Source organism: Staurois parvus, unplaced genomic scaffold, assembly GCF_062004578.1.
Source record: "Staurois parvus isolate SC_StPar_1 unplaced genomic scaffold, SC_StPar_1.0 ptg000195l, whole genome shotgun sequence".
Taxonomy (NCBI): Eukaryota; Metazoa; Chordata; class Amphibia; order Anura; family Ranidae; genus Staurois; species Staurois parvus.
The window spans coordinates 11721668-11736738 of NW_028317991.1; the positions used below are offsets into that span (position 1 = coordinate 11721668).

General features: G+C 43.2%; 1 protein-coding gene across 1 annotated transcript; it reads left to right on the forward strand.

The window, feature by feature from the left end:
• The first annotated feature begins 7717 nt into the window (after nt 1–7717).
• On the forward strand, nt 7718–14753 carry DNAJC28 (DnaJ heat shock protein family (Hsp40) member C28). Its single transcript, XM_089677966.1, has 2 exons — nt 7718–7806; nt 13606–14753. The coding sequence occupies exon 2, from the start codon at nt 13632–13634 to the stop codon at nt 14739–14741; it is 1110 nt and encodes a 369-aa protein (XP_089534092.1). The 5' UTR covers nt 7718–7806; nt 13606–13631; the 3' UTR covers nt 14742–14753.
• The last annotated feature ends 318 nt before the right edge of the window (nt 14754–15071 follow it).

Below are 15071 nucleotides of genomic sequence, written 5' to 3' on the forward strand. Positions count from 1 at the left end.
TTATAGAGCCCTCTGACTCTCAACTCTTAAAGCAGTACAAAACCCAAATGCAAGAATTTGCTATATTGCAGCTTACCAGATCTTAGATGTAATGGCTGAATTTGTGTGGTTTTTTTTTTAGGCTTTCTTTTTCTATTTTCATCTAGTGATCTAGCCAGTAAGTCTGTTTTCAAAAGAGTTCTGCAGTTAGAGGATGGGATAATCCATATACAGTGAAAGAAATAAGTATTTGATCACCTGCTGATTTTGAATGTTTGCCCACTCACAAAGAAATGATCAGTCTACAAATTGAATGGTAGGTGTATTGTAACACTGAGAGACAGAATAGCAACACAAAATTCAAAAGAAATGCATGTGTAACAAATTTATACATGTAAATCAGTGTCCAAAAAATTCTTATAAACCCAGTGAAAAATCACTATAGAAAAGTCTCACTTTCACCCTTTTTTGTTTGTTTTTGGCATAACTAATTTTGGGATTTGGATGAATTTTTAATGTGAGGATAATACACTATTGAGTTTTCTTTTTATCTTGAGGTAAACAGCACATACCGGATTTATACGACGAGTTTTTGGAAGAAAAGATTTATGGACTTTATTGTGTTTTTTTGTTATAATTGTATGGACACTAAGAAGGGTTTTTGATATTAATTAATGTCTAATAAATGATGCACTGATTTGCATGTTCATGAGGGAAATAAGTATTTGATCCACTATCATTCAGCAGGATTTCTGGCTACCAGGTGTCTTTCATACAGGTAACAAGCTGAGATTAGAAGCAGTCTCTTAAAGGGAGTGCTGCTAATCTCATTTTGTTACCTGTATAGAAGGCACCTGTCTACAGGAGCAATCAAACAATCAGATCCAAACTCTCCACCATGGCAAAGACCAAAGAGCTGTCCAAGGATGTCAGGGACAAGATTGTAGACTTACACAAGGCTGGACTGGGCTACCAAACTATCGCCAAGCAGCTTGGTGAGAAGGTGACAACAGTTGGTGCAATCATTTGCAAATGGAAGAAACACAAAACAACTGTCAGTCTCTCTAGGTCTGGTGCACCATGCAAAATCTCACCTCGTGGAGTGTCAATGATCATGAGAACAGTGAGGAATCATCCCAGAACTACACGTGAGGATCTTGTTAATGATCTCCAGGTAGCTGGGACCACAGTCACCAAGAAAACAATTGGTAACACACTACACCAACAAGGACTGAAATCCTGCAGTGCCCACAAGGTCCCTCTGCTCAAGAAAGCACATGTCCAGGCCCGTCTGAAGTTTGCCACTGAACATCTGAATGATGCAGAGGAGGACTGGTTGAAAGTGTCGAGCTCTTTGGCATCAACTCGCCATGTTTGGAGGAGGAGGAATGCTGCCTATGACCCCAAGAACACCATCTCAACTGTCAAACATGGTGGTGGAAACATTTTGCTTTGGGGGTGTTTTTCTGCTAAGGGTACAGGACAACTGCACCGCATCAAAGGGACGATGGACGAGGCAATGTACCGTCAAATCTTGGGTGAGAACCATCTTCCCTCAGCCAGGGCATTGAAAATGGGTCGTGGATGGGTGTTCCAGCGTGACAATGACCCAAAACACACGGCCAAGGTAACAAAGGAGTGGCTCAAGAAGAAAAACATTAAGGTCCTGGAGTGGTCTAGCCAGTCTCCATACCTTAATCCCATTGAAAATCTGTGGAGGGAACCTATTGAGACATAGGGATGGAACTATTGTTGTTGGGGTGGTATTTTGTTGCGGGGGGTCCATAGTTGTGGGGGTGGATCAGTTGTTGCCAGGAGGGATCTACTGTTGAGGGAGAAGTCTACTGATGCTGCATGCTGGGTCTCCCTGCAGGTGATCACTGGAAATTGACAGTGATCACCGGACAAAGCAGTAATATCTAAGTGCAGGAAAGAGATACAGACCACTACATCCAACCCCGGGACATGGTAGTCATGAAAGCAGAAAAACAGCAGTGTATGAAAAGGCATTTTTTGGATAGGGTAGAGAAGGATGAAATTCTCTATCATTGCTGTCTGTGTCCCCACTGGGTAGATCGTCCCCTCTATTTGTCTTGGTGACCACTGTCACTGAGATAGAGAGTGATAGGAAAGCATGAACTTTACAGCTGTCAACAGAACAAGAAGTAAGTGTAAATCCTCCAATGGGGACACATTTTACAATGACAGATGTCCATGATGGGAATTCCCCTAATTTTCAGAGCAGTAGATTGGAGTTCCCCAGTGTATTGATACAGCTTCTACAGGAACAGAGTCCGCTCAGCCAACCAGCTGTCATCTATCGTGGTCTCTTCCTGCTGCTGAGTATGAGGTGCGGAGGCATGCGGTGTGGTCGTTCGGGGGTGAAGGGTCTGCCTGTGCGGTGCATGGCGGTTACATGGTGGAACCGTGTGGAGGGACTGGGATGCCATGAACGCGGGCATCACAACGCTGTGACGTCAACGCGTTTCGCCCATTGAGTCACGTGAGCTTCTTCAGGGGATTCGACCTGCATGGTTTAATGCATTACTATTGACTGCCTCTCCTTGTTATACCAGTGCATTGATCTGGTTGTGTCACATATACTCTCTAATTGAGGGCTATTCCACTCTTTATATGAGAGCTACGTATTATGTCATCATAATGAAGCTTTGTCTATACCAGGGGCGGACTGACAACTCATGGGGCCCCCGGGCAATAGGGGATCATGGGGCCTCTGTGTCCTTGCCCAAACTCAAAAAAGCCTTTGAAAAAGGTACCAGGGGCATCTCATGGGGCCCCCTACTGACCCCGGGCCCTCGGGCAGTGCCCAAGTTTCCAAATGGTCAGTCCACCCCTGGTCTATACATGGGAAGTTTGAGGACTGCCTGCTATGTCATACTTGGATCGACTCCACTCATATATCTCCTTTTTGAGGACTGATTGAGTTTGTTCCAGCATTCATAAGTTTGATCCTGCCATTAATCTGTACACTGTCTCTTTGATTCCCATTATATTTTGGTTGTCCCTTTGTTCTTCATCTGACACCACATGACCCCAGGGGTTTCAGGGTGTCTTATCTCATTGGCCGATCGAGTGTGCGGTGCTTGTGTGAGTGTGTGTGGTTGTGGACCTGGATCCCGGGGCAGGTGTTTTATTGCATGGCAACATTGTCATGATTTTACAGTGTAGGGTGGAGGGCATTGTTTCTTTTTGTACTTTGTTATGAAAGTGTCAATAAACATTACGTTTTAAGTCGCAGTATGTTCTCCTGAGGACTTCTTTCCTAGTGGGTTCTTTACCTACTGGTCAATTTTTCTACTGTAGGTAGAAAAAAACATAAATTTAATTTGGGTGCAGTGTTGCATGACAGCGCAATTGTCAGTTAATCCCTTTACGACGGCCGCACACAAATGTGCGGCCTCCCGGCGTCTGGGCCTAGACGCTGAGCGGCCGCACATTTGCGTTCAGGTAAGAAAAAACATATGTGCTGAGAGCGCGCGCCCTGCGCGCTCCCAGCACACATGTCCGGTACTCACGGAAAGGTCCCGGTCTGCTCTTTCGATCAGGACCTTTCCCGATCATGTGACCGCTGTGACAACGTGTCAAGGCAGTCACATGATCCCTAAACTACACCCTGTCCGCCCCGCCTCCCGGCTTCTGAAACTCTTAAAGGGCTGGGAGGCGCCGGAGGGAAGGGGTTAAAGTAACGCAGTGCTGTATCACGAAAAATGGCCTGGTCAAGAAGGGGGGTAAATCCTCCGGAGGGCAAACCTAGTACACACTATGAAAAAATCAGACCAATGATTATTCAATTTCCCACGAAGGTGTGTATCATAACTCACACAAATCTTCGGCCTCACGGAAGATTGGGCTTTTTTCCGTGGGGCCGCATATTTGCGTACCTGTCTTTGTGCTGACACCACGGTGTCACTGAGAGCCCCGAGTCCCGTTCTAACGATCGGGACTCCCGATTCCGGGTCACATGATCGCTGTGATAGCCTCTGATTGGCTATCACAGTGATCAATCAGTTGTTTTTTCTCTCTCTCTATGAATGGAGACGAGAGATACATTGTATCTCTAACTCCTGGCATAGAGAGGAAAAAAAATTAAAAAAAAAAAGAAAAAGAAGAAGATAAATAAATAAATATTTAAAAAGAAAAAAAGAAAAAATACCAAGATCAAGGTTTGATCTAGTTCAGTGCCAGTGTTAGTGTTTGGGTCAAGGTCAGGGTCAAGGTCAAAAGGTCAGAGCCAAAGGTCAGGATTTAAAAACAAATTTGGTATCAGTGTCAGTTAGTGTTAATGTCAGTGTGTTTTAGGTAAAAAAAACCACAAAAACAAAATGTGCACTATTGTTTCTGGGCTGTACTATGGGTACAAACAGCAAATAACACATATATGGTATCGCTGCGATTGTAAAGAGCTGGAGAATTTATTTTGGGTTGTTCTTTGGTGGTAGGTTATGGTAGTAACAAGAAACACACAGCTAAATAAAAAAAATTTCTTTTTACTATTTTGGGCCAGTTTTCCTTTGATAATACAAAAAAATCAGGAGATATCCATTACCATTTACCACCAACTGAAAGCCCAATTTGTCCTGAAAAAAACGTGGTATAATTCACCTGGAAGTACAAAGTAGTTGTGATGATATGTACGGTTTTACTAACACATGACAACATTTCAGAATTGTGCTTAGGCATTTAGATGTGTTTTACCCAGGGGCGGACAGACCATTTGGAAACTCGGGCGCTGCCCGAGGGCCCGGGGTCAGTAGGGGGCCCCATGACATGCCCCTGGTACCTTTTTCATAGGCTTTTTTGAGTTTGGGCAAGGACACAGGGGCCCCATGATCCCCTATTGCCCGGGGGCCCCATGAGTTGTCAGTCCGCCCCTGGTTTTACCCTGAGGCGTGAAGGGGTTAAACAGAAATCGGACGTTGTCTTCACCTACTCTAAAAATGTTCTAGCTTACACCCCTGGCTAGAGCAGTATACTAATAATCAGATGATCGGCCAGTTCCTCATATGGAAATGTTTGTACGATTTTCTTATGGCGTGTGTGGGCCATAATAGACTAGAATCGCTTTGGTAATCTGGCCATGATGACCTTACGAATGTCGAACATAAAGACTATCTAATACTCAAAGGCATGTGTCAGCATCCATTAACTGATCAGCTCTTTAAGCCCGGGTTCACTTTCATGTGAGCTGGTTTTGACAGCGCGATTTCAGCCCCCGTCTGGTGCAACTTGATGAACTTTCAAAGTGTATGACAATGGAAATCGCACCTGAACCAGGCTCAAAATTGTACCGGAGTCTTGTTGAAAACACGCTGTGGCTGGCCTGCACATATGTGAACCGGCTCCGTTGAAAAAGCACCAGGTGCACATGTTGTGTGAATCTGATGCTGTTCAAAACTCATCCAATTGGCATATATGTGAACTGGGTCTAAAGTAGAAATAAAGGCATTTTTTTCATTTTGGATAGCGTAAGATAAGATTATAACCCCTGTTAGTCTTTTTTTGCCATCTGTGTTCCACGGGGGAGATTTCCCTTCACTGTTTGAGTCATCCAAGATTATCCGCACTAGTGCTCTATTCCTGTTCTGGTGAGAACACAAAAGTTCCCATAGCCAAAACAGGAAGTAAGAAAAATCACTCCAAAGTGAGGGGATGAACTAGTGTTCCCATTGAAAATTTCCCCTCTCTTTCTGTTCTGGAGACAACCCAAAATTTGGGATTTTTTAAATTTTCCTTTTCAATGATAAAGGTAAATTATACACATAGAGAAGGTGAACCCAGTGCTGTCTTAATGCATGGGCACCCCTGGGCACTGCCCAGGAGCCCCACGATAATCTTACATTACATCATATTTGCCAACTGTCCCGGATTTGCTGGGACAATCACACTTTTTACTAAGCTGTCCCATGCAGCATCCCAGAACCTGTACTGTGCCGCCTGATCCCAATATTGTACCCTCCTGCCCCCCTCTTCCCCCGTACTGTGCCTTTCTGTCCCCCCCCCCCCATACTGTATCCTTTGTGTTGATTAGTGTTTGATTTATGCCATGTTTTTATATTGTTTAAAATCAATTTTATTCAAAGTACTAATACTGTACATATACACTATATTGCCAAATGTATTGGGCCAGCCCTCCAAATCATTGGATTCAGGTGTTCCAATCACCTCCATGGCCACAGGTGTTTACAATCAAGCACCTAGGCATGTAGACTGCTTCTACAAACATTTGTGAAAGAATGGGTCGCTCTCAGGAGCTCAGTGAATTCAAGTGTGGTAACGTGATAGGTTGCCACCTGTGCAATAAGTCCATTTGTGAAATTTCCTGGCTACTAAATATTCCACGGTCAACTGTTAGTGGTATTATAACAAAGTCGAAGCAACTAGGAAAAACAGCAAGTCCGCCACAAAGTGGTAGGCCACGTAAAATGACAGAGCGGGGTCATCGCATGTTGAAAAGCACAGTGCGCAGAAGTCACCAACTGTCTACAGTCAGTACCTAAAGAGCTCCAAACTTCGTGTGACCTTCACACGAAATTGTGCAGAGAGCTTAAAGGAATGGGTTTCCATGGCCGAGCAGCTGCATCCAAGCCTTAAATCACCAAGTGCAATACAAAGCGTCGGATGCAATGGTGTAAAGCACACCGCCACTGGACTCAGTGGAGACGTGTTTTCTGGAGTGACCAATCAAGCTTCTCAGTCTGGCAATCCAATGAACATGTCTGGGTTTGGTGGTTGCCAGGAGAACGGTACTTGCCTGACTGCATTGTGCCAAGTGTAAAGTTTGGTGGAGGGGGGATCATGGTGTGGTTTTTTTTTAAAGGGATTGAGCTTGGCCCCCTAGTTCCAGTGAAGGGAACTCTTAAGGCGTCAGCATACCAAGACATTTTGGACAATTTCATGCTCCCAACTTTGTGGGAAACGTTTGGGGATGGCCCCTTCCTGTTCTAACATGACTGCGCACCAGTACACAAAGCAAGGTCCATAAAGACATGGATGAGCGAGTTTGGGGTGGAGGAACTTGACTGTCCTGACCTCAACCCAATAGAACAGCTTTTAGATGAATTAGAGCAGAGACTGTGAGCCAGACCTTCTCGTCCGACATCAGTGCCTGACCTCACAAATGTGCTTCTGGAAGAATGGTCAAACATTTCCATGGAAACACTCCTAAACTTTGTGGACAGCCTTCCCAGAAGAGTTGAAGCTGTTAATGCTGCAAAGGGCGGGGCCAACTCAATATTGAACCCTACGGACTAAGACGGGGATTTCATTAAAGTCCATGTGCGTGTAAAGGCAGGCATTCCCATACTTTTGACAATATAGTGTGTGTTTAATTCTATCAACCATTTATACTTTAATTCTTGAGAGTAGGTGCGTAAATAGAGGCAGGTTAATAGGGGCCCCAGTGCATTACTTTGTCCAGGGGCCAAGATGTCTATTATGATGGCCCTGACACAGACAGCAATAAAAACTGACAGGTGTTCTAATCCCTCTCCACTCTATCCAAAACTAAAAAAAAACTGTTTTGCCTTTAACTATCTGTGTTGCCCACAGCCACCAATCCAATTATTTTTAAAAACTTTGAATAATATGTGTTTTTATTTTATTTATTGATTGATTCTTCGTTTTCACCATGACCTGATCACGTAAAACATCAATACGCACAAGATGCATTTTTATAAATAGATCAGAAGAGGGCGCTGTGACATTACAATACAGAACCACATTTCCCAGAAGCTCTTGCTGCACAACAAACATGTCAGCTTGCTAGAGGGGAGGAAGGGGCACACATGTGATTTCTGCTCTGACACGGTAAGTTTACAATGTGAAAAGCTGTAATTGAAGATATTATATAGATCTTGTGCAGCCACTATGCTGCAGACTTGGATCTGACCTGTCATTGGATGTGCCCTTTCATTGCAGGTCTTCAACTTTGAAATGTACCTGTTTCCTTTATTTATTTATTGCAGGTACTTATATCGAACTGTCCATTTACGAACGCTTCATGCTGGTAATCCTAAATAGTCAACAGTTGCTGACCAGCAAACGCATGTGATAATAGTGTACAGAGACCTCTGCAACGTGCAGTGACTATGGTCAATCAGTCAGCAACTTTTCACCAAAAGCAATTGCTACGGTTGGTCATAAAATGGTAGGTGCCTTACCAAGAATGAACGCCGGGGAGAAATCTTCCATAGTTTGGGGGCCTGACACCATGAAGCATCAGCCAGATCACATACAAGATTTTTCACCGAGTTGAACAATTCATCTGGGTGGTGAGTGCTTCCTTCAGTTGGACATGCCTAATAATTCTTAAAGCAGAACTTCAGGAATTTGTTTTTTTCACCATGTAGTAGGGCTGTGTCTGAACTGCATGGGGAATTTTTTTCTTATGGAGTTCTGGTTTAAGGTAGCCCTTGCCGCCCCATTACAAAGGAGATGCTTTAATCAAATATATGGGGCAGCACAGTGGCTAAATGGTTAGCACTGCCACCTGGCAGTACTAGGGTCTTTGGTTTGAATCCCAACCACGGCACCACCTGTCTGGAGTTTGCATGTTCTCCCTGTGCCTGCGTGGGTTTCCTCCAGGTATGATGGTAGGTTAATTGGATCCTGTCTAAAATTGGCCCCAGTGTATGTATGAATGTAAGTTAGGGACCTTAGATTGAGGGTTAGGGACTGATGTGAATGTACAATATATATGTAAAGCGCTACGTAAATTGACGGCGCTATATAAGTCCCTGAAATAAATAATACGGCCCCATTCACACCTAAGCATTTTGTGGCTTGAAGCTCAAAGCTCCAAAACACTCAACTACCCATGTTCCATTGTCTTCAATAGCCCCTGCTCGCGTATGAGTGTCCTTTCACTTGGAGCTGGACTCCAGGCACTCATAAAAGTACATGAGCTGCTTTTTTGGCAGAATTGAGTGTTTTTGGCCCCATACACTTCATCAAAAATGCCTGAAAAAGCCTGATTTCAGGCATTTGTTAGCCTATACAGTGGGGAAAATAATTACTTGATCCCCTGCAGACTTTTAAGTTTTCCCACTAACAAAGAAATGAAGGGTCTATAATTTTTACCATAGGTGTATTTTAAATGATAGAGACAGAATATCAACCACAAATCCAGAAAAAACACATAATACAAATTTTATAAACTGATTTGCCGTTCAGTGAGTAAAATAAGTATTTGATCCCCAAGCAAAACATGACTTAGTTCTTGGTGGCAAATCCCTTGTTGGCAAGCACAGCGATAGGACGTTTCTTGTAGTCGTTTACCAGGTTTGCACACATCTCAGGAGGGATTTTGGTCCACTCTTCTTTACAGATCTTCTCTAAATGCTTAAGGTTTCTTGGCTGTCACTGTGCAACTCGAAGTTTCAGTTCCCTCCAAACATTTTCTATAAGATTAAGATCTGGAGGCTGCCTAGGCCACTCCATGACCTTAATGTGTTTCTTCTTGAACCACTCCTTTATGTATTAACTAATCTCTTCCCCCTAGTCTTTTCCATTGGCTTAAACACAAACACCCGAGGCTTGAATACACATGTAAAATGCTTGTAATGCTGTATGCTTCTAAAATGCTCATATATGCTTAGAAAAAGACGTTCAAGTAAAAACACCTGAAAATCGCTTTACTCGGGTTTGAAGGAGAAAGTATCTTTTTAAATTTGACATTGATAATTGCCATCACCAGTCGCTAAATGCTGAAGACATTGTAAAGTTTGGTATCCATAACTTCTACTTCCAGGGTGGCTGTGCTTTCTTGCATGGTCTCCCTGGAGCCACCCTGATGTGTGTGATCCGGGCTGAGTCTGTCTTGTTCTGTATGCACTATGCATAGGGCAAACATGTGCAGTGTGTTAGGGGGTTCCTTCTCATTGTGCCTGCTTGGTTGCCAGGAATGGGAAGAGCATTGTGGCCTGGGTCTTTAGTAGTGTTTCCACTTTGGTACTGTACTAAAGTTGCACATGTACAGTGTGGCCAAGGTTCTTATTGTGTTTAAGGTGTGCTTGCGAAGTATGATGGTTGGGCAAGCAGTCATAGAACTTGTAGTGCACTGTCAGGAATGGACTCAGCACTGGTGGTGGGACTCACCTACCATGTGGGCTGTAGTATCAGAGCTGGCCAGCAGGTGCTCTCAGCAATCAGAAGCTCACTCCTGCAGGCAGCCATCACCTGAGGCTGATTGCAGGAGGTGTATTTAAGGAATGGCCAGACCTGCAGTCGGTGCCTTGGTGTTGTTTCCCATGAGCCCCTGTACCTTGTATCCTGTGTTCCTGTTCCTCTGCCTATCTGATTTGTTGCCGACTCTGCATTGTTCCTGACCCTGCTGACCGTCTCCTGTTTAACCCCTGGCTTGCCTGAGCATCCTTCTGCCTGATCCTCTGTACCGTGCTGCCCGTGAGTTACTGAACCCGGCTTGTGACCCTGACCATTCTCTGCCTGATCCACTGTACCACGCTGCCCATGAGTTACTGAACCCGGCTTGTGACCCTGACTATTCTCTGCCTGCTCCTCCGGTACCTCACTGCCCGCACGTTGCTGACCTGGCCTGCCTGACTACGCCTGACGCTACCCAGACGATCCATCCATCCCGCACGGATCCAGTCACTACTGTCCAAACCTGCCTGCCCCTCCACATCAGGCTTTCCCCCCGGTACATACCCTCGGCGGACCCCTCTACCACAGTTGGGTGCACTCAGGGGCCGCGACCTGGTCTCAGTCCTGCGCCAAGTCCATCCCCACCATCAGGGGCTCTGGTGAAAAGGCAGACTGGGGCTTGGACTCCGCGCCCTGGGGAATCCTGTTTTATGGGTCACTAGAGATCCCGCCGGGCGGTGCCTGACAGTACCCTACGGCCCGCCTGACCATTCCACCTCTCCAGCCCTGACTACGCCTGTGTTCCTGAAGCCTGCTACTTCCCTGTGTCAGTCCACACATCTCTGGTCATACCTGGATCCCTGACATGCACGCTCTTGCCTGGAAGTTTAAGAAGCGGCACTGTGCGATTTAGAGCCAGCAGTGGTGAACATATTTCCTTATCGGAGTTGTCTCACAATATCTAAGAAAGCAAGCCTGCAAAATCTAATTATCTTCGCTGACTTCATACCAAAGGAATGTCATTACAAACTGACCAAGTCCTTAAAAGGTTCCAAGGGGGTTGGCCATTTACTTACACAAGTCCTGTATATACACAAAAGGGTTAAGTGAGCGGTAAAGGTTCAATAAGCTGCTGAAACACCAAAAGGCACCAAAAAAACCCTCCAAAGCATAAATATAAAGTAAGGTGCAGCGCTAAAACTTTGAATCAGTATAGCCACATATACGAAATGGTTCCATAGATCAAACACATGAATAAATATATATAAATAAATAAAATGACTCGTGATAAAGTGCTGAATATATCAAACAAGATAAAGGTTACTCAGTGGTATTGCATAAATTTGTCACTGTGTAGTGACCAATAGTGCTATAAAGTGCTAAAAAAGATGAGATCTAAATTGTCCAAATATAGGTGCATGGAAGATCTGGTAATCTTCAGCTATTGGTGGTCTATCCAGTACTGTGGTGACGTGACCAATGATGTAAAGACTGCGCACTCACCAGAAGGTCTTGCACATGGTCTGATGCTGCCACATGCTTGATGGCCATCAAAGCTGAACTATGTCAACACTGCTGTTGGAGACTGAACAGATGAGAAATTAGAGAGCTACATGAGAAGAGTGACAGAGCCATTACTGAGAGCAGAGTGAGCAGTGAGGGGGAATACTTGACCAGACCTATTCACCTTTAAAGGGGCCTCCAGTTCATCCATTGAGAGCAATGTCTCTAAATGTGCTCATTGATTGTGCATCTGGTGAGTGCGCAGTCTTTACATCATTGGTCATGTCACCATAGTACAGTATAGACCACCAATAACTGAAGATTACCAGATCTTCCATGCACCTATATTTGGACAATTTAGATCTCATCTATTTTAGCACTTTATAGCACTATTGGTCACTACACAGTGACATATTTATGCAATACCACTGAGTCACCTTTATCTTGTTTGATATATTCAGCACTTTATCACGAGTCACTTTATTTATATATATTTATTCATGTGTTTGATCTATGGAACCATTTCGCATATGTGGTTATATTGATTCTAAGTTTTAGCGCTGCACCTTACTTTATATTTAAGTCCTGTATATAGCACAGCTAAAACTTGGAATAATTGTCTCATCTCAGAGCTGCTATCATGCATGCATTTGATTGTGATCATCTGTGCCACACCATCTAAGATGGAGGGACCCGTGGGGCAAAAAGGCATCTTTAGTTAAGTATTCTTGCTATATTTCCTAATATTATTACATTTGTTATCTGTATCTGTCATTACTTAATTAAATGTTGTACCTACAAGTGTTTGTGTAATCTCTCTATGCACATCTCAAATACAATCCACAAAAAGGTAAACTATCACATATTCATGATAAAATATTATGCACATGTTGGGCACAAGAATGAAGCAAACATTTTTGTGGAGCATGAATAACATAGAGTGCATGTTCACTTAAGTTAAGTTAAAAAAAACTCTTCAGCATTTAAATACTACTTGTCATGCAACTTGACAGATTAAAGTCGCATTATGAGTCGCACCCTATTACCGGTTATGGAATTGTACAAATCACTACGACTCCGATTTGCACCAACTTTGAAAAAGGTTCCTGCACTTTTGCAATTTGCAATTTCATGTGGGGCTTGCATTGACATCTGTGCATGAAGTCACACAGATGTCGGCAAGCTGCACATGAAGTTGCACTGATCAGTGGCTTTGAAATCGCACTGAAGTAGTGCGATTTCAAAGCTGCATTTGGTGTAAACCAGGGCTTAATATGGAGTTACTGTCCATGCTTTGTGGCTCTGACAGCCTTTACTATTTTGGGATGGCTTTCCACAAGATTTTGGAGGCCGTCTGTGGAAATTAGTGCCCATTCAGCCTACTGACATCGTAAGGTCAGGTACTGGTGCTGGATGAGAAGACCTGGCTCACAGTCAGCATTCCAATTCAACCCAATGTTGTTCAGTAGGGTTGAGGTCATGACTCTGTGCAGCTGACTCGAGTTCCTTCTTACCAAAATTATCAAACCATGTCTTTATGGTGCTGGTCTTGTATACATGGGCACAGTTGTGCTGGAACAGAAAAGGGCCCCAAACAGTTACCACAAGGTTGGAAGAGCACAATTGTCTAAAATGTCATTAACAGTTCCCTATCACTGGAAACACCTAAACTCAATATTTTTCAGACGTTGCACATACTTAATGTACCTTGATAATGCTAGTAAGCTTGTACAGGTCTTATGTTCAAATATCGCTTATGGTAGATAAGCTTTTTTGAAGCTCTTATGCCAAAAGAAAATTATTAGTACCAGACTGAAGCAAATCAGTTCTGTTATATAACAAATGGCAGAATGCTTGGTGTTAGTAACATCTATCTCTTTGGAGGACTTTGCTCCTTCTACGTAGTCTTGTGCAAAGGACAAAGACCTATGTCAACCAATTAGCAATTTTTATGTTTTTTTCAGCCCAAATCTAATTTGTTCTTTTTTTTACTTATTTTAGGTTTATTTAAAAACAGAATTGCAATTATGAAACTTGTACGGGTTTTTTTGCCTCAAAATATAAAGTATTCACTCTCTTTATGTTCATGGAACCCAACCGTCCGTATGCATGCAACCTACAAGCCCAAAAGGAGCATTAATGACTGTTATCGACTTCTAAATGTTCCAGAAGGCTGCTCCGCAGATGAAGTTAGACACTCCTATAGGGTGTTAGCAAAGAAATATCATCCAGATAGCGGTGCCATCACTGCCAATGCCAACATGTTTATGCAGATCGATGAAGCCTACAGAGACCTCTTGATACACTTGGCTCAAGAGTCAAAAACAGGACAAGCCCTTGAAGATGATGAGGAAAAGATCTCGGAGTACAAGATACCACAGCACAGGCATTACTTGAGCAATGAAGGAGTTGGCTATGGCACCCCTAGCCAGCGGCAGAAACAGTACATCCAGTTTCGTGTGGATCGAGCAACCGACCAAGTTCTGGATTTTCGAAAGAAAAAATTTGAACGCGAGTATGCTGAAAACTCAATGGTTGCAAAGGACGTCAGGCAGAGTAAAAAGGTAAAAATAACTCAAGCCATAGAACGCTTGGTGGAAGACCTGATCCAAGAGTCCATGGCAAAGGGAGACTTTGACAACCTCAGCGGCAAAGGAAAGCCCATTACCAAGTTTTCCACGTGTCCACATATCGACCCGATGACTCACAACCTCAATCGGATTCTAATAGATAACGGTTATCAGCCTGAATGGATTGTTCTGCAAAAGGAAATACGAGATACGACCGATAAGCTTCGAAATGAGTTGGTAGCTTCTCGTAAGAAAATAGGAGAGCCCATGACTTATTTGAAGGAAAAGGAATGGATGAAAATCTGTGAGAATTTTAGAGAAAACATAATAAAGCTAAACAAGAAAGTGAATGACTTTAACCTGGTTGTGCCTATCATGAGCCGACAGATGGTCCACTTTAACGTCGAAAAGGAAATTTCTCGGGCTGAGCAGGCCTACAGTGTGTTAAAGGAGGAAATGGAAGCAGCAATTGAGATGGAAGCAAAGAAAAACTTGGACATTAAGCAAACCAGTCGTATGAAAATCTTATTAAATTGGATAAATCAATTTAGCAAAGAAATTAAATAATTTTAAAAAGTTTCTAGCATTCTCTTTAGGTTGATAAGTTTTTGCTGTCAGTTTTCCGAGTCCAGTCATTTTTAAAGGAATCCATATACTTTAAGCAGTAGTAAACCCAAAAACAAAAATGTAATACTTTTCAGCTTACCAATTTTTAGAGGTGGTGGCTGCATTCGTTTTTTTTTTTATTCTCACCTGTTGATCTGGCCAGTAAGTCTGTTATTATGGTAATTTGAGGGATGAGTCAAATTAATTAACACCAACTGGGGTGATTACAATGGTTAGCTTTTATTTATTTATTTATGCAAATTTTTATATCGAAAGTAAAAAAAAAACTGC